At 45.5% G+C, this 20,454-nt stretch overlaps 1 protein-coding gene across 1 annotated transcript in view; it reads left to right on the forward strand.

Moving 5' to 3' along the window:
• The window catches only part of Mthl1 (adhesion G-protein coupled receptor methuselah-like 1), a 117,524-nt gene extending 102,199 nt beyond the window's left edge, over nt 1–15,325 (forward strand). Inside the window, exons 6-7 of the mRNA XM_076376552.1 lie at nt 9,352–9,490; nt 14,992–15,325. Of these exons, the coding sequence (XP_076232667.1) occupies nt 9,352–9,490; nt 14,992–15,325 (473 nt within the window). The remainder of the gene's footprint in view (nt 1–9,351; nt 9,491–14,991) is intronic.
• The last annotated feature ends 5,129 nt before the right edge of the window (nt 15,326–20,454 follow it).

Consider the following 20,454-nt stretch of genomic DNA (forward strand, 5'->3'; position numbering starts at 1 on the left):
CAGAGGGGGCCAGCGTGGAATTCTCTTATTGTCTTTTTCGAGGTTCAAGCGTCGTAAACTTGATCCTCGATCAGTCTTCCGACGACCTCTTTCGATAAATTTGTCATCCCTCGGCGAGGGAGGGACATTCCTCCTGAACACGCTCGACTCGTAACAGTCTCGCGGGCTCGTTTTCCATTCGTCCAGGCTGGAAAATTCGCTTAACGACCGCTTTTTTGGCGGGCCTGGCTGCCGCCACGCGAATGGGGTAGGAAATTTGTTGGCAGCGGGTTCGCGGGCTCGTTGCCCGATACGCTGATACAGGCTCGCACAATCACTTTCGATTATCTGAAAAACCGTCGGTGATTAAAATGACGCCGGCGATAAATCTGGCTACGTTGGAAAAAGGATGAGGGCAGGGGTGGGCGTCGAGGACGGAGAGAAATGCAAATCGAGGCCGTACCATCGCGTCGACCGCTCTCGATCCTCGACTGGCTAATTATATTTGACAGCGATTTGTGTGCGTGCGAATTTAACGCGTTTTTCAGATTCCTCCTCGTTGATTTACGCGCTTTCGCGGACCTGCACGGCCGCCACCCGCCGAACATTGTAATTGATAAAGCGAGGAAAGCTTGTTGTCGCCCACCCCCGAACAGTCGCTCGTAAATCGTCAACCCGATGCTCGATGATCCGGAAAAACATCGACAATTACAACGACGCCCGACGATAAATCGCTGTCACCTTTGGGAAAGGAGCGATACCATTAGCGAAACGTCCTCCACTGGTCGATGTATCTATCCTGTTAATGAATGTTGTCTTGTCGCTGGCATTCTTGACATTAATGGGGCTCGTGTTCATCGAATCTCTGGTAATTTTGTCTGCGGCGGGAATTCGGTGACCACTGTGGAACTTCTTGCGAAAGGGGCTCCTAACTGGTCCACGCTAACTGTGGCGAACGAATTTCGTGACATTATCTAGATTAATCTAGAATAGAAAATTAAAGTTAAGAATAAGGTGAAATTTATTTGAAAGAAGAAAATTCATGGTTGGAAAATTTAAAGTTGAAAGAATTCATAGATTTCTATTGAAAAATTTTAATTATAAATAATTTGTATTAAATGATGAGTGAAAGTATTGTTAATAATATGTGTAACCTAGAATTGTTACTACTTTGTTGAATATAGCTATTTTTCGCGAAGCATTCCACAGTAGTCGAATTTCGCGGTTACGTCAACCAATCAATTGTATTGATGTCCTTATCTTGTCCTGGAGGGGAGGGTATAAATAGGGCCCAGGGACCGTCAATTACTCAGTCGTGTCGCGGGTCTCGGCGAGGACGGATTTCCCTTGGGCCTCTGGGATCCCTTGGGTGAGTACCTTCTCATCCCCTCTCTAGTTTCACCCCTTCCATTCCCTGCCCTTTCTTCTTCTCTTCTCTCTTCTCTCTTCTATTATTATCTATTCTCACCTTAGCTCTACTCTATTTCACCACTTTTTTTATTTCAAAATTTCAAACCCCATCCCCTTCATAAACTCATTTATACCTTAGTGATTAAATTTAGACCTTAGTGAAAATTGTCTCATTAGCTCAAACAATACCTAAAACATCAATTAACCCGTATCAGACCCAAGACCTCAAGTGTTTCTCCCTCACCCCATTTTATCTCCCAGCGATCAACTAGTTGCCACTAAACACTAATTAGCATCATCAAGAATCCTAATCGCTCCGTATAGCAACTCTATTACCGCCCACAGCTTCCCCAGTGACAGAAACGTTGCTATCAGTAATAGCACTATAACCGTGGATAACACTGTTACGATAACGGCCCCATAATCAACATCGCAGTAAAGTTGATGAACCCATCAGGCCAATGCATCGAAGATGCCCATAGAAATACTAGCCACGGCACTTCTAACTTGCTGTCTCCATCGTTCAACACGCGTCGACCGTTTCTTAACGATCTGTTCGCCAGCTAATCTGTCAGGCTGTCGGTTTAACGCGAAAAATTTGTATTCGTGCCCTCGCATACGCTCGTCGGCAAAAACCGCCCCTCGCTAAACGGATAATGCGGGATAAATCGCCACAGTGGGGTGGTAAATCAGGAGCAGAGAATTAGGGGGAGGGACGAAGAGTAAAAGGATGGAAAATGACGCTTAGCGTACGCAATTGATCTCGCTGAGCGTTTTCGAGGCTGGATTAATCGGGTTTGACCGCGCCACAGTGTAGCATCGAACGGCACGCGTCGACATAATTCACTTATGTTTGTTATGGGTTGCCATGGAGTGGGATATAGCCTAGCCGAAACAGCTATTGTTGGCGACCCGCCAAAGCTCGGCTAGTATAGACGCCAGTTTGCTCTCTGTACTCCTTAGATTCGCAACTCGTTCATTACCCCTTTCCAGCCTCTCACCCTCCACGCGATTTCCTTTTGTTTCTGTCGGCCTTTCCTCCGCAGAACTGTTCTTGCGAAACTTTCAACCGTTTTAACTGCTGTTTTTCCCAAGCAAACAGAATCCATTTGAACGTGTTTCGCTTCCATCCGTTCTGCTCTTATTAGCGGCCTGCTGGGGGATGAATTTAAAGAAGTTTATGAGAATGTATGGCACCTTTGTTAAGGGTGCAGCGAAACATGAAAGGATCTAGATATTGGACGCAGACTTTTGCAGGCTAGTGGACCATATCACTAGCTAAGAAATTTTTAATAATATTTCCACCCTCAAAAATAATAATCACCACCCCTCTAGAAACAAAGAAACTCATCTAAACCCAGAATCACCCAAGGAATTCGTTTTCCAAGAAACATTATCCCTTACAAGAAACAAAATCCATTCAGAGTTGGTTTCAACATGATAACAGATACCCCTCACCCCTACCGCCCCTAGTCCCGCGAGCATTCGAGTCAGCCAAGTCAGGTAATCTTGATAGAAAAACTTTTACCTGCGCAAGGAGCAGTCCCTTGACGAACCCGAAAAAAAGTTGTTGACAACCGCTGAATTTCTAAAATTCCTCGAGTCCCAAGACAGAGGACACTAGGGGGATGAACCTAAAGACGCTCGACTAGCCTACGCTCGTTTAATATTCCATCGCGCGTCCTTCGTGTCAGTCGCGAGCTAGTTATCCGCATGGAAACTTTCCCGCGGTCGGATCCACGAAGTCTGACAGCAGGCTCGTTCGATTCTTGCGAAATTTCGAAGCGTGCGCTTGCAACCGGATCTGAGGGGGTGATCGATGCGACGATACGGCCGCGTTCCAGACACGAGAGGCACAGGAGCTGGAGTTGAATTACAAAGGAGCCTGGAGAACAATGGAGCCGTCAAATTGGGAAAAAGTCGATGGAAGAGGAAAGTTGGGCGACAAAGGGACTGGGGGATGGGGGTGTTTGGCGCGAAGGGAGTCGTGAGGGCGTGTAATTATTAAATTGAAGCGTTAGTGATGCGAGCTGTGATACCTGTTCCGTGGTTAAGTGTTCTGGGTGACGTGATCACAGGAAAGCTTATTCAAAATTTGTAGGGATCGAATTAAGTGCTTTGATAAGTGAATAAGTAATTGTGAAGTGTGTTAAAAAATTTGATTGTTCTGTGTGGCTTTGACTGGGGACGAAACTTTTGAAATTTTATTACTGGGATTTGTGAGTTTTCTGCTGTATATAGTAGCTCTTAGTTGGTAGAGAATTAGTGTAAAATAGTGAAGGAGTGTAATCAGTCTCTATACGTCATTTCAAGTTCCATTATAACTCGCGGAAGTGAATTCTGAGAAGGTAGGGTCATGAAAATGCAGCGCGTAAGACCTTAAGTTCAACTCTAGCTCCTCTGCTTCGTCGCGGAAGTATTCCAAGAAAGTGTTTTGCCATCTGCTGTTCACAAGGCTGGTGAGTTCCATCTTACGTCATTGATTTACCGTGAATCATTTAGCACATCGTTCCTCAAACTTTCCCGCTACACCACGCGCATCCATAAGACCATAGGGAGGGTAAAGAGAGGCTGTTCTGCATTCGTTTAATATTCGAGCGGTGTTCCTTGTGGGCCCTTCACACGCTTTACATACAATACACACTTTCAGATTAACAGCGTGAAAGTCGTGAAATTATGTTCGCAGAGGGGGATGAAAAGTGTGCCCCCCCTCAGACTTTAACTTCCCTCTACCGAGGGAATAAATTTGAAAGAATGTATTAATCACGAGCGTGGACGAAATTAACGCCGTAATAGTATTCAGGCTTCCTTTTATGCCCTATTCAGCTCTAAAATATCTCCCAAAGAAATCCAAGGGCTTCTTTGTGAACTCTTTCGGCGCAGAACTCGAGCGACCCACCCCTAGCCCATAACTAAAGCTCTTCGAGGGGCAAGATCGATTCATATCCGCGGAAAAAGCGTCCACTTATTCGCGCCTGTCGCTGACAGTCTCGAAATCCTGGATCTCCCATTCGGGGTAGGGGATTAACCCGCAACTGGGTCAACTGCAGCTCGATATCAACCGAGCGTGCATCCACGAAAGTCGCCGCGTAAGGATTTTATTTATGAGTTTGTTTGCGGACAAGCTCGCGACCCTCTCGCCGATAAGTGGCCCGAGGGGTCCTCGTGGAAGCGTGCTTCTGGCAGATTGCGCGTTATGGGGGTTGGAGAGGGCCAGGACCAGTTCGGGGGATCGATTCGGATCGTTCTTTATTTACCATCAAATTGCCGCTCGCCAATGGATTTCCATGGCGACTAAAATTTTATTACCCCGCCTACTCCCTAGCGCAAATGACAAACTGGTCAATTAGTGGTCACTGGTACATTAATCGGGCCGTTTTTCAAGGGTAAAAAATAGATAGAGGACGAATAACCAAAAAAAAAGGTTTATTCTTTATTCGACCAGGAACACGTGCCCACCAGCCGACCGCAGCAAACTGTCGTTTTTAGAGTTCGAAAACAGGGGTCGATAAAAACGCGTGGACTCGGAGATAAAGCACCGTTTAACCCTCTCTGTCGAGCATTTTATCGTCGATTCCTGACGAGCAGGAAAATCGTGCACTGTTTCTTTGAATTTGAGCGTGAAACTTTCACGTGTCGATTGGAATAAAAAAAAAAAAGAAGAAAATGAAAGACAGGAGTTTCTCGTGGCTCGAGGCTTGCAGAGTTCCCGTAAGAACCCCAATTACTTATCGACCCGCGTAATTGTCGAGGTAGATTATTGCTATCAAGAAGAAAGTCCCTTTCCCTCGATCCTCCCCCTCGATCCTCCCCCTCGATACACGTGCATGAAAACATTCGCCTAAAGGGGGAACGTGGCCCACCGACGTATCAATTTACTTGGAAACTAGTTATCCGCACCACCCCTCTCGCCCACGCTTAGCAGATTGCCTCGTGTCTGAGCGTATTCACGAAAACTGGCCCGCCTCGAACGAACGTATTCATATTCATAGGTGCCTCGCGATTTCGGGGATTTCGCGATCTTCCACGGATCCAGGCACACGTGCTCTACTGTGGGCTTACTCTTCCCCTGCTTCTTTGGCTCGATAAGTACACGCTGACGTGATTCGCCGTAATTTTCGAGCGAGAACGCTGGGAGGATTCGCGTGATCGCGCGATCTTCCGTGACGCGACCTTCGACCCCCGTTTCCTCGCGCTTTCCCACCGTCGCGGGCTTGGAAAGGGTCGAGGGGAGTCTTGAGAAAGTGATTAGGTGGTTGTTTTAAGCGCTCTGATATGTCTTGTTTGGGTAGAATTATTGCTAAAGTTAAAGTTGCACAGTGGTAGTAATCAGAAAAGACGTTTCGTTTTAATACATAGTTGTTTCTTTATGTTAATGGTTCTATTAGGAATGCGAAGAGGAAAAACGAAGTAAAATAAATAACAAGATTCAGAAAATACCACTTTATTTAAATTTATTTAAATTTAGAGTCACAGAGTTCTGAAGTATTTCCAACTAGTATCAGCGAGTAAAAACTAAAACTACAAATGAAAGAGCTGCAAGTGACATTGCAAACGAGAATAACTTTCCATTATCGAAAACGAACCCAGAAGCACATGTCACCAGAGATCCTCCCAAGCTTTTTCCAATACCCCAAACGATCCATGGATTCCCGTACAACGAGATTTCCAAAATCGTTCTCTCTAACGAGAAAGAAAAACAGCACGGCCCGTTAACGAGGCAATCTGAATCGCCGAGAATAATGACGAGCCTCGGGAATCGGTAACCACGAGAAATATCCAAAAACGAGGGTCCAGCGGTAATAGGATCTTGAAAAGGGGAAACAAATGAGTCCAATTAACGATGCTGAGCGTCGGGATATTGAAAATATCGAACAAAGTAATTAAAATGGCTCCCCACCTAGCTCCCCTATCGACGGAAATTCGGCGGACCGGAAGTCGCAGCGCTTCGATCGAGTCATTCATAATAAACACCGACGAGTAACAGTACCGCGGAGATGAATGGACTCACAGAACGCGATTTAAAACTGCGTAGGCAAGAACGACGCGTTTCCTTTGACCGAGCCTCCCCCCCCGCAGCGTCCAACGCCATTAGGAAAACAAACTGTTGCTGTCAGCGCGTCGGTGTTCCACGATTTATGCCGTCCCCTCTTGAATTATCGATCTATTTGCGGCTTTCACGAAATTTTTGGCCCAGCTTTATTTCCGTCCGTCCTTGGTCGAACTTTCGCCCCTCCGCCTCGGAAGTTCTGTTCTCTAGTACAGACAGCAGCGATCGAGCGAGAGCTCCAACAGGTACGGCGTTACATATAGCGAGAACAGATCGTAATTTTCGTTGGAAAAACTGACCAAGCTGGAGACTCTGTCGGTAGCTCATTCGGGAGCTCGTAATTCGTTCGGGATGCGGGATGCTTCCGGCTCGCGAGGCATCGCGAGCGGTTTCGCGAATAGAGAGGCGAGAATCGGCAGGCAACCGAGCGGAATGGAACGATTTATCTGTCGTACACAGAGGAGTTCCGGGGCTTCGTGGAATCGCGGAAACGATCGTCGTCGGCAGTCGCCAGATTTATTTGTCTGTCATCGATTATCGAGCCGCTTTGCCTGTCGTTATTCTTGACTACTGGGTATCGTACTACGCGACGCACTAAAATTAGAGGATCACTAATGTAGGAACAAAAATTGTTCGTCTTTGAGCTGATGTAACATTGCGAGAACGAATCTTAGAGAGGTGAGCCTAAGCTCATTTTAAAGGATACAGCCTATGCTTTAACAAATAAAAACAAAATGAAATTTATCTAAATGTATATCATATATAAATTTACTAAAAAATTTATCAAATTCCTGACAATCGTCTGAAGTTGGAGAACATTCGCGAAACACCACCCTCTCTTTCTCAGCGGGTCAGGGAGCCAAGAAATTTTTTCGGACAAATTCACTTTAGTGGCGTTAAAATATAGGCTTTTCTCTTTACAATGAGACCAGGCTCACTTCCCTGCGATTTTTTTTGACTGAGTTACAGTAGCTCAAAGATTGAGTACTTTTTCGAGCGCTGGATCACTGTGCGATTTTGGAGCCAGTGGCTCACTTTTCGTTCAGACTGGGATAACTCAGCGAAAAAAAATCGCAGACCGCTCGCCAAGGTCTCGTTCGACAGGGAAGGGTTCGATCTTCAATGTACCACCAAAATAAATCACGAAAAAAATTTATCAAGCTCCTGACAGTCGTCTGAAGTTGGAGAATATTCGAGAAAACACCACCCTCTCTTTCTCAGCGGGTCAGGCAGTCAAGAAATTTTTTCGGTCAAATTCACTTTAGTGGCGTTAAGATAGAGGCTTTGCCCTTTAGAATGAGACCAGGCTCACCTCCCTGCGAATTTTTTTCACTGAGTTACAGTATCTCAAAGTATGAGTACTTTTTCGAGCGCTAGATCACTGTGCGATTTTGGAGCCAGCGGCTCACTTTTCATTCAGACTGCGATAAGTCAGCGAAAAAAAATCGCAGACCGCTCGCCAAGGTCTCGTTCGACAGGGAAGGGTTCCATCTTCAATGTACCACCAAAAGAAATCACGAAAAAAATTTATCAAGCTCCTGACAGTCGTCTGAAGTTGGAGAATATTCGAGAAAACACCACCCTCTCTTTCTCAGCGGGTCAGGGAGTCAAAAAATTTTTTCGGACAAATTCACTTTAGTGACGTTAAAATAGAGGCTTTACCCTTTAGAATGAGACGAGGCTCACCTCCCTGCGATTTTTTTTGGCTGAGTTACAACAACTCAAATATCTACAATTTTTCTGCCCAAAATTAGGTATCCTTTAATTTTATTACGAAGTGCGTTTCCTTGGATCCATTTCCTTTGTGAACGAATAGCGGCGAAGTTTCAGCCTACATACCGCAAGAGAACAATTGCTTCATCTTTTTGTGTTTTATTTTATTTTTGAAAGAATTTATCCTTGAATACCTCCACTGAATTCTTTCGTATTTAATCATATCGTGGCTGCTTTGTACTATGTATTCAAATTTAGTTTGGCTCGAGAGAAACGATCGCGTTTGTTATCCCTCGAACCTGCTCAGTTGGTCCACGAAACGTCAAACGCCTAAAGAACAAAGTGGGACCTGAAAGACTGACAGAGATTGGCGTTTCCCGAATTTTTCAAACTGACCACAGGAAAGTGCACTTTGAAGTCTCTGGCCTGTTGGATGTCCAAGTTCAAAGCGTGTTCCTGGTGCAGCGATAACAAGCAAGCGGTCACGAGATATAATAAGCAGAGCACGACAAGCAGCCACGCTAAGGCGAGTCGTTCACCCAACAGCCATCGTTTCACGTAATAGTTTAATCGTTAACTGTTACTGGTATACAGCCCTGGCCTCACTTCCGGCTAACTAGTGCCAGCAAAACACCTACTGGGCTCCCGGGAGCTCCAGGCCCCAGATGAATCGCGGCCGCTTGAATTAAACGTCGTAAAGATAAACCATTCAGCCGATCGAATAGTTTATTATTGAACGCTGTCGGACTGAGCAGCGAGGATACAGATATTTAGAGCGTTTCCAGGTCCAACTTCTTTTCTGTTCCTCTGCGACGGCAGAGGCTGCAGTTTTGCGCGGTTTACTCGTTCGACGTGAATTATTGCCTCTCGGGGTTTGGACAATTGATTGGCTAACTGAATTGAATGGGATAAATTTTTGGAGCTTATATTTGTCGTTTTTCTATTGGAAGAGACTGTAACAAAAAGGACACTTTCATTCTTGTTCAGTTTGGTCCTGTTAAATAAAATATTCATCATAGTACACATGTTGCATTTTTGATGAGATAGGTTCCATTATATTCTGAATCTCGTTTATGACTACTAGAATATACTCTGATTTAAAAAAGTCATATAATTCGCAGGAGCTGTTTTTATCGTGAACTCTTAATTTTTGTAATCGATTGTCTTCTGTACTGACAATATTATCTCTTTTGTTTCAGGTGATATGGAGATCCTGGCATACTTTTTCGGTCCAATCGGAGTCTTGCTCGCAGTGAATCTGCTCTTCTTCGCGGCGACAGCCCGCGAGCTGACTTGCGGCCTGTGGAAGGGCGAGTTCGTGAAGAGCACCACGGAAAGGTGAGTAGGTGCAGTTCAGACAGCGGGAGAATCAAAGAACAACAACCCACACTCATCTAAACACTGTCCCTCTACCATTTCCCCATCTCGCAGACATTGCCAGCGGATACGAGCGTTTCATTCGCTTCAGAAAAAGAAATATTTACCTGGGAGCTTTCCGTTCGCAATCACGAACATGTTCTACATCTCCGCGTTTTCGCCTTTGTCTCGAGTAAATATTTACGCGCATTTTTCCGCGAACATTTAGCAGTCCTCCTTTATAACTTTCGAGGGAACCGCGTGCAAGATTTCGCTTTCCAGTAGCCGCGACTCGAACGCGAAAACCATTGATTACACTAGGTTATTTTAAGTTTGCGAGTGCCACTTATGAACTATGTTGAATCTAGGAGCATCTGCCTCGCAATTTAAGTCTTAATCCAAGCTACAACTTTCTACCATAGACCAAAGTGCCCTTTAAACATAGATTCTAGTCTTTAACCCCTTCACAACTAATGGAACTCATATTTCTCTCTTATTTTTTTCCTATTAGGGACTCTAGAATGACCTAAAAGCCTAATTAGCAAAAAAAATAGAAGTTAAACTGAAGCCCAAATTATCAAAGTGCAATTAGTGCAACGCTCAATCTATTCCTCTGTACACCTTCTCAACAAAGGACCCACTCTGCCTCGGGCCAGCCATATCATGTCTCCTCAGGTAAACCAACCTCTCTGTAAGGTGTTCCTACTGTCCCATTACCTTCTCACGAGATAATCAGCCAAGCTGGTTTCCCCTAAATCGCGGAACCTCGTGGAGGAACGATTAGCGAGACGAGTCGGTGAACCTGGAAACCTTAAACCGCGTTGTGGCGAGGCTGAAGAAGCTCGTTTGTTTGGTTCCCCCTTCGCGGGGAAAGCGAGGTTGGCACGATACACAACGATTAGCAGGAGCAACCAGGAGAAACGAGGAACAGCGGTTTCCGTGCTGCGCGCGATACACCGCTTCGACTCGGTTTTACTGCGACCTGACAAACCGTGCTTTATTTCGGCGCGAAGGACAACGCTCGGGGCTGATAAGTATCAAGGATAACTGGTTCTCCACTGAGGACGCAGAGACGATCGGGATCACCAAACTCTCTACGCCTCGATGCTTTCATTTGCATTGGCACCTTTGACTGTCATTGGTATTTGCCTTTCAATTATCCTTTTGTCTGGCTTGGAGCCGGTCTTTAGAAACCTCTGCCGATCTTTTTTCGAGGAAAATGTCAGTCGCGTATGTCACCTGTGACAAACACAGTGCTAGAGGTTCGGAAACCGTGACAGAGGAAATTTGCTAAGAAATTCTTCACCTCAGGGGCAAGGGCCTACATTCTCATTGCCGATTTCTTGAGTCTGTGATACTGCAGATTTCTCGCTTTATCTCGATTTCCTCAGCGCTAGGCTCCCCTGTCCCCCAATTTCCTCGTCTATCACGCGAAACATTGTAACATTTCGAACATATCGCGATCGATAGCAGCAGCATTATTTCTCTCCGCCCTCCCTTCCCCATCCCATGGCACGTCGCGACGAGTACCGTTTGACGAATCACATTTTTTCGAATATTTATGCCCGCGCGCGCGAACCTTTTTATAGAGCGACGGGGGAGAGCTCAAAGGAGAATTTATTTTATCACGGACCGCGCCGACGGATATCAGGCATCGAATCGTTATTTTCCATTCGTACGCCGGATGGTCCCTTCGAACCACCTTTGCTCCCTCGTCCCGCGCGAAATTGATATTGACGATCTCAATTTGCGATTCTCTTTCGGCTGCCCCGACTGCCTTTTCTCCCTTTCTCCCTGCAGCCTCTCTGTCCGTCTGCACGGGACACGGGCCATAATGGCGGATACAGATTCTCTCGCGTTTCGTTTCGCTTCTATCCACCCGCTTTTCCCCACCACGTAATTTCGGAGCTCTTTCCGCGCGCCACGCGTTACGATAATGCGAATATTCGGATGTTGGTCTCTTTCCCCCCTGCAGAGTTTGTGAAAAAGTGGCGGGGCGATCCTCCGAGCAACGAGGATTCGAGGATTTTTGGTGGTCTTGATTTAGTAGAAAAATCTGAATTGTTACTGAGAAAAGGAGGTAGGCCAGGAGAGTTCAGTGATTATGGAAAAAATTCTGCAAAAATGCTGGATAAAATTGCTCGATCTTGGCAAGATTTCTCAGGTTTATTGACACTGAGGACAGCTCCGTCCCAGCTTTCGACGAGTACTTTATTTTGACAAATCGATCGAACTTTAGCCACTCGCGAATAAAACTACGAAGAACGCGAATCGACACTGCGCGGTTCTATTTAAGCGCTTGAAGGTGACTCTGTCGAGAAATAAAAGGGATCCTGAAAGTGTGATCGCGCGAGGATTCAGCATGTACCGCGATAGAAAAGAAGCGTGGAGGCAGGAATAACCAGGTCGAAAATAGAATCTCTGATCTCTGTCAAGGCTGATCCACGAATCTATCTTCTCCTACATTCCTGAATGCCTCTTATATAGCTTCGCCGAAATAACCGAGCGAGCCTTGACAGTGCACTTCCCTGACCAGCGGCACTCGTCAAACTAGAGATCACACTGTCAACGACAAACTGTTAGAGTAACAGAATCTTTGAACGTAGATCGAGGAAGCTCCAGCTGGTTCATTCAGGAGGCTTCCTCCAGATGGTCCAGCGCCACGATTGAAAAGTCCAGTTCCCCAAATAAACGCGCGATAAAGAACGAATGATTGGTTCATTCAAAAAAAGCTTCTGAGTTATGTTTGGACCAGAGGCGACAAGGTTGCTGGTTAAACGCGAGAGTGACAAAACGGGCTATAACTGTCAGCTGTGGGTGATGCGGGTCCCGAGGTGCATCCTCTGCAGTTGCATCCTCTGGCCCTTAGTGCCTCGATCTCTGAGAATTCAGAGGGCTTCGAAGGACTGTGTAAGGTACGATTGTCTTGACAAGTGTCAGGAAATTTCCTATATTCGAAGTATCTTCCATGCAAGCTACAATCGAGACGAACGATGGAACACGAAGGAGCGAAGGCAAATCATATCGAAGCAGCCAGACACGTATTTTATTCGATGCTTCAAATTAATGCCACTCTTCTGATTTGGAAAGGAGGCAGGACCCACAGACAAGTTAATTGACGTAACGAGACAGAGGGTGGATATAGATTGTTAGCGTCCACCTAGGAAATATCGACGGCGATAATAACGTAAAAGGAGGAAAACGAAGGAAATCTGGAAACCGATCGCCTCGAACGTTTCGTTGCCATTGTAATACGACAGACGTTTAATGGAGAGGCTTTGTCCTGCTCTGCTCGACGAATCGGAGAAAAATCGTTGACAGAAGGATCGTTAATTTCGCGGAGCATGATGCAGCGCTGTTTGAACCTCTGACGTTTTTCGTAAATCAGCCTTAATGGATTAACAGGAAGCCGTTTCCTCGGAGATCAAACGCAGCCTTCGTTCAGGAATACGTATCGACTTCCCTTTCCCAGTTTCCCCCTTCTGTGCTCGCGAATTCGCCGAATTCTTGCCAACGGAGGCACAGGAAAGAAGAGAGCTCGAAAATCGTCGTGATCGAAGGAGGAAAACGGATGAACGACGGTGACGTAAGGAACCACTGTGACATAAACACATTTGTAACAGACTGGTGGTCAGGATAGTCTGAAAATAATACGTGTTTTGCTGAAATAATATGTCTAGCTGGGTAACTGCGGTCGATCTTTCTTTTTTCTTCTTCGACTTCCGCTCACGGCAGTCTTGTATCTGGAATCTCGCTGAGGAAAACAAGCGAAGGATGATCCAAAACTTACTCCAAACAAATTCAGTAAAGTTTTTGAATTTTTAAACTTGAATTTTTGAAATTTTAAACTTGAATTTTTGAAATTTAAAAATCAAATTCGAATTTCCCTAAAATGTAGCTCCATCCACCGCCCGACCGAAATTATTTTATTCATATTCCTTAAATATCATCAGTAGAAATGTTTCAAGTCCCATCGTTTTTATAGTTCCATTAAATTTTTCCGCCCATCAGGACGAATAAAATTTTCATTGGAGCAATACCCGTACCACCGCAGAAAGTGGATCAATAATAAAACGCTTGCATCATTTATGCCGAAATAGCAATATTTCCATTAGTTTTCATTTGTATTGCCTCTGGTCTCTGTTTGATTTTGGTTTCGCCTGGATGCAGAGTCGTTATCGCTCGCTATTCGGTATTTAATGCAGGACCAGTGAACTGTGAGTAACGCGATCGCACTGTTTTCACGCGAACTCATATTTTTACTTTCGCAGTATCCCCCTCTGTGTTTGTTTTTCGTGTACAAACTACGTTTAATTTAAAATAGTAAATTCAAGGGTGGAAGGGGAAGAGGAAGAATTCACCTGTGGTTTGAAATAACAGAATATTCAAATTTCGAACGAGATTTATTATTCCGAATATAAATTCTCGCGCATTCCTGCCTCCTTTGCGGCAGCATAATGCGCGTCGTTAATTACGCTCGAACTTAGGAAGCAACAAGTATTAAACAGTCACGGTTCACCGACCAGCAATCCCAGCGTCCGCTGGAAAATCCATCGCGCTGTGTTTCGTTGTTCCAGCAGGGGTCGATCGTCTGCTTCCGACCAGACGCATAATAGTCCAGTCAAACTTTACGCGAGCACCCGCTGATTTGACTTTCATAATCTAACCCTCTCCCTCGATACGATATTTCGAGAACCGACGTGTCCAAAGCGAAACCGCGATCCCATCGAATCGCTGCCTCCGCGTGAAAGTTCTTCGATCGGTGAATGGGGTATGGGTGTACGTGGCAAGAAAAGATTCGTTAATGTGAAATCGAAGATCAGAAGAGTGAGAGTCACTGGTGATCTTTAGTCAAAGAGACGCTCCGTTGTTTTACAATTTTTCTTTCTTTTTTAGTACACTAGTGTACGTTTCAGTTCCAACAAACTCAGTAGCTGGGCGAGTAAAATTGAGGAGGAACAACTCTATTGGAATTTAAGTCTGAGTTACTACTGTATATGGCGGCTCCTCTGTATAAAAATTCACCGACGTTAAAAAGACATATCAGAGTTATTGAGAGATAAAAAGTTATAGCAACGAAAGTTCCTAGGAAATCAAACAGGAAAGGAGCCTCCCCAGGCTTCATAATGCCATAATTTTGCGGCAGACGGCGGAACGGGCTGCGAATGTTCTGCGTGGACGTATTAATAATGCTTTGACTTCGACCACAATGCGTTGCATACATTACCGCGCGCAGCAACGTGTCAGGGTGAACAAACGGATACGTTCGCAGGCTGATTTATACGCGTCGTAATTGAACACGGTGCTAATTGAATCGGGACCGTTTTTGTCGCCGGAAATTCGTCGCAATGTCTGCGGTATCGGGCAACAGCGTAACATTAAAAAAAGTAATTTCCTTCTATGCATTCCTCAATATACCCCAAACCCCTGAAAACTCTTTAAAACTTCACAAAGCTGATCTCTCTAATTGATTCCTATTTCAGAGCCGCTCTGGGCCGAGTCTGCATGAAGCTAGTGATCGTGATGGGCGTCACTTGGGTAGCCGACGTGGTTTCCTGGGCAGTCGGTGGTCCACAGTGCATCTGGTACTTCACAGACATGATAAACGCCTTCCAGGGTGTGCTGATCTTCGCGGTGGTGGGCTGCCAACCGCAAGTACGCGCCGCTGTGAAGAGGCTCTGCAACAGAAACCCGAGGACCAACGCTGGAAGACAGGGGAACGGGCTCAGCACCACCAGCCACGGGATGCCCAGCATGGGCGACAGCGTCACCCAGAATCCAAGCACGAAGACTGCACCCCTGGAGACCATCTGTTAAAAGAGTCCTCACAAGTCGTGACACCAAGAGCACAGAGCTTCCTGATCGCCCAGGAACCTCTGTTTCTATCCCAGACCGACTCTGCTGCCTATCGAGCCTGCCCATAAACGAAGATAAAGATCCAGTGAACGGGACGCAGGGTTCTGTTCGCAGAAGGCTCTCGAGGGAGATGGTCGATTAGATCTCCGTGGAGTTCGTCAGATGCGGAAGTCTCGGTTCAGAGAACCGTCTGGGTTAGGTGAACGTCGATGAACGTTCGCGGAGCGTGAAGCGTGGGCGGAAGAGTCGAGGATAGGTCAAGGAACATAAAGCTTTCGGATCTAGGAAACACCTCGATGTGGTTCCAGTCTCTGAGACTCTTTCAGTGGTTTACAGGTTTGATAGCTTATTGGTTTGACCTTTCTCGATCTTCGTACCATACTTTGACCTACAAGCTTCACGTGATTCGAACAGAGAGTCCTTCCAAACGAGGAGGCTTCAGGACGATTTTCTTCTCGAGGTCGTCGACTTTGAAGCCTCTGCAAGTTCTCGCGAAGAACGCGAGCTGCTCGCCGCAGACGAGTGCTCCTCCCCGAGGACTCTGCGCGGCAGCGAACCTGTCACTCTGAATAGTTCATTGTCTCGGTAGGACACAATGGAGAGCGGAGAAAACAACGCAAAGCGACAAATATTCATAGAGACCCGTCCCAGTTCGAAGTCCCCTCGAGGGACAGTCGCGCTACGCGGCTCAGGGTTCGAGTTCTGATCGTAATTTGTACTTCGCGCCGTCGAGTTGTCCGTCTTCATAGCCTAGGACCGTCTAGTAACGCGCTTGTTGAGGTGATACGCGTGCTTATCGCGACGATGGAACCGTAGAATCATGGAAGGTTCAGTGGAAATTGCATACGAGCTGGTCGATCGATATTCATGAGTGGAACGTAATGAAACGATAACGAGGTCGTAGAAAGCGAATTTTTGGAATAATCACAGACAAAATATTTTTTAAGATTTTATATACAAGGACTCGGCTCTTCGCCGTGATTCCTTTAACTTTTGATTCGAGAAAAAATCAATTTTAATTGAAGGAAAGTTCGATGCTATCCAGTTCATGCTTCAACTGGCACTGGAAGCCTCGACGACCTTGACCTGCCATGAAGAAGGGAACAATTAATTCCAAGCTTTCTTCGCCCCTATTCGCCATTCATCGGGCGTGCTCGATACCAGCGATCGCTCTTCAATTTTCCTTAGCATAAATTTGCATCGAATCCCATTGGCATCCAGCTGGGAATTTCACACCTTGACTATCGATCGACCATGCGATCCTCCGCTGTGCCAAGAAGCGATTTCTACCAGGGTTCAGACGACCGTCCTTTTCGCTTGGCGTGCGATTGAAGACGACTTACGCTTACGAAACTATACAATTTCCACGATGAAAGAGCCGTGTCGACGAGTAGTTTTCCCTAATATGGAAAACGGAGATCCCAGGGAAAAGTACACGCACTGCCAAAACCGATTTCTACAAGACTCGATGCGACGGCGTTTCCTTTCACACCGTCGTAGACACATGTGCGATCGTATCGTAGATTCGCCTCCAAGCACAACGAAGTAACGTTTCATATGTCTCTTTTAGGATTAAAGCCCCAATTTTGTACTTTTAATAACTTGGAACAGCCCTCGCGGAGGACCCATTAGATTTTATATGGTAATCGATGAAGTCTGTGAATGCAAGGCAAAACGATCTAAGTTGCATGTAAGTTTTCAATTTCAATATTCTTCTTAAACCCTTATTTCTAAATAAAAAAATTCCTTTAATGCCCCTTCTTCTTTTTCAAAATATAAATTCTATATTCCAGATCTCAATTAAAGCCCATTCTTGAGCCTTTCAAGATCGTGATATAGGTCATTTTGCCTTGCAGCCACGGAAGTATGTTAGTGGTCGGCCACTTCGAGTTCGATTCTTATCGAAACGATTCAAAGGCCGTCGGTTTTCCCGCGTTCTTTTTTTTACGTGACTCACGCCCCCGCGAAGCCCCACGTAGGTAGGTCAGGGCATAATCGACGACAACTCGTGACAATACACACTAGGAATTCAATGCCTTTTGATATGCCTTCCAAATGTGGTGTTCAACGTGCCGAATTGTATACAATGGGGAACCAGGCGGAGAAGACCAGCTGAAATCTGTCTTCTCCTTCTGTCTTCAGTTCCCGACGCGTGTGCTGTGCTGGCGCGAGATTGCCATTTCTCGGCGCAACTTCCGCTGTAACTTCCGATGACATTCGCTGACGGATTCGCGTTTATGAATTAATCAGGATTACAATGGCTGATTCTTTGGTAAACATCGTTCATTACTGACATTAGATAAAATGTCTCTTCCACTGCCACTACTGTACCTCTTCGGGAATATACACACAATTTTGGAGTCACTGAATTAAGGAAATAAGTATGTGGAACAGCTGTGTTCATTTTCTTAATTAGGAATTAGAAGCCTTTTTGTACCGTGTAATTATCTAAAAATTGACAAGTGACTACAAACGTTTAACTAACATTCTCATCACAAAAAGTCGGGAGATCTCGCAGTAAAAAAAAAGAAAGAATTAGCTTATTGTTCTCAAGTTTAATGAACTCAGCTCGAAGGAGTTGCGATTTCACAAAGGAAATCCTTTCCCCAATGACTTCGCCAAAGATTTCTATTCATTGACTCTGTGTGAATACGAATGAATTTGAATCGTGAGTAGAAGCAACTATGTCTATTGAAAAAGCAAAGAATCAGGCATCGAAGTGATCGGGAGTCGCGGATCGCACGCACCTCGTAAAAACCGTCTCACGTCTACGTAGAGTTAGTACCTCGCACTCGGGTTTGCTATTCGTTAGACCTCACGTACAGTAGTTGTCGATGCGTGAACGACAATAGAGTAATCGTCATTGTTTCTTCAGGTGCATCTAAGAGACTGAGCCGCCTAACCATCGCTCATGGTAGCCAAAACGGTCCAACCCCATCGCGAAGATGCTCCAAGCTGTTTCGAAAATACGCTTCTGTTTTCTCGACAAACACCGTCAGAGTTACGATCATCCAGTTGCGCAATCGCGGAGGCAGGGAAACGACAGCGCTTTGCATCTTTGCGAGGAAGCGGATCGTTTCATCTCATTAGTTCCTTTTCTCTTCTATAGTGCAAATGGGAGTGGAACCACGACGTTGTTGGAAGTATCGATGAGGTGTAAGTTATTGGGGTTTTGCTTTGTGATGGGATAATTGTCGTTTTAAATATCAGTTGAAATTGAGAAATCTGAGGGGAATGGGAAATCTGACAGAAATGGGAAATCTAGCAGAAATGGGAAATCTTAGGGAAATGGGAAATCTAAGAGAAGTGGGAAATCTGACAAAAGGGAGAAATCTGAGGAAAATGAAAATTCGGTGGAAATGGGAAATCTGGGGAAATGGAAAATTTATGAAATCTGGAAAATCTTGAAAGTCTAGAGAAACCCTGAAAATTTTGAAACCACTAGATCTTCAAGAATTTCCAGCTCCATTTAATGATCGAAATGCTTTGAAATCCCGCACTGTTAAAATGACTCGCCGAATGTCGAGAAAAAGTATCGACAGCTCATCACAAATATTTCCTCTCTGAGCGATCAACAAACGCCGATGGATCGCGGAATGTAATCGATATTTGAACGACGCTCGCGTCCACGTCGCGTGTATGGTATGCGTGCTGGCTCGTCGCGAGCCACGAACGATTGCGTGACAATGCAAGACCGTGCGAACGGCACCGTGTAATTAGTGTATTAACGAGCGGTAACTTCGTTACAAATCCCTCGCTGTGTGTAACCGCGGCCGAACAATGCGCGACGTGCCGCGCTGACAGTCACGGGCCACCTCTTTTCCCTTTCGTCTCGGCTCGTCACTCTCTGGGGATCGCCAAGCCTAATTCAAACTAACGAGGTGACTCAGGTATTGACGAAACTTTGCATTGTCGTTTCCGATTATAGCTTCTGCACCTACTGAATCGCTAGAGCCTATCAACAGGCGTATCAAGTTTAATTAAAGTCACAAAAAAGGTAGAAAATAATATTGAAAAATCTCTATACTAGAATCAGGACTCATCGTCAGATAAGATTCAACATGTGATTAATCGATCCCCAGTGATCGAGTAGACGGACTGTCATCGCGGACGCGCATGGATCGTCGCCTCCCATCGCGTCCTTGTAGATAACATTCTCTCGTCATTGTATTACATGTAATTATAATCGAAACAGTTAGATCGTGACGATCAAAAGGTAACGTTGCTCTAACGTCACATAAGTTATTGGTATCCATCGCAGGCGACAGACATCGAGAGATCCATCGATAGCCAGTCGCTGGACGGAGCCCACTGTACATTTAACTTACCATTGAACGTATTCGAGGATAGTTGAAGTAGGATAACGTATCAGCTAAGGACACCCGTAGCCTTAAACTAATTTATTCGAAGGTAGTCGTTGGTTGGCGTTAAGACTATAGTGGTATGGTATACGTAAACGAACGCACGAGTATACACACGTATAAGACGTAAAAACACGGTAGCTTGCCAGTATAGTGGTAGAAGAGGCGCGTAGAATCACGGAAGGCACGGTGGAAAACGCAGAAGAAAAGAAAATCCCGTGATCGGTGACAATTATCGAGGATCGCGTGCCTTCGCGTAATTTACGCGCGGAAAATCCAATATCGAGTTGAACGTCGTGATGGAACGCGATTGGTATATCCAACCTGTGGCGAAGACACCGAAGAATCGTCGAATTGAGACTGTATTAAGTACAGGGAGAAGATACTGAAATTCCGATAGCATTTAAATCGAGAACACGATGCACCAATGAGCTCGTTTTTGCATATTTTATACAAGAGAACGTCTCGATTCTTCGGGAACACGGTGGCTATGGGAGATGGGGCGCTTGAGATTATCATTTTAGTTATCTGACGGAGAAAACGCATCAGTGATGTAAATGAAAGTAATAGTTTCAAGTGTCTCAGCCTGTATGGAAAGAGAGACAATAGTATTAACTGGTTGGTAGATTAAGAGCGAGCTTGGCTCGATTAGTCGCGTAGAGGACAGCCGATTATACTGTAGAGAATTTATTATTACAACGACCCTATACTACGGCCGATCGTACACCA

This window comes from Calliopsis andreniformis, chromosome 4 (genome assembly GCF_051401765.1).
Source record: "Calliopsis andreniformis isolate RMS-2024a chromosome 4, iyCalAndr_principal, whole genome shotgun sequence".
NCBI classification, from domain to species: domain Eukaryota; kingdom Metazoa; phylum Arthropoda; class Insecta; order Hymenoptera; family Andrenidae; genus Calliopsis; species Calliopsis andreniformis.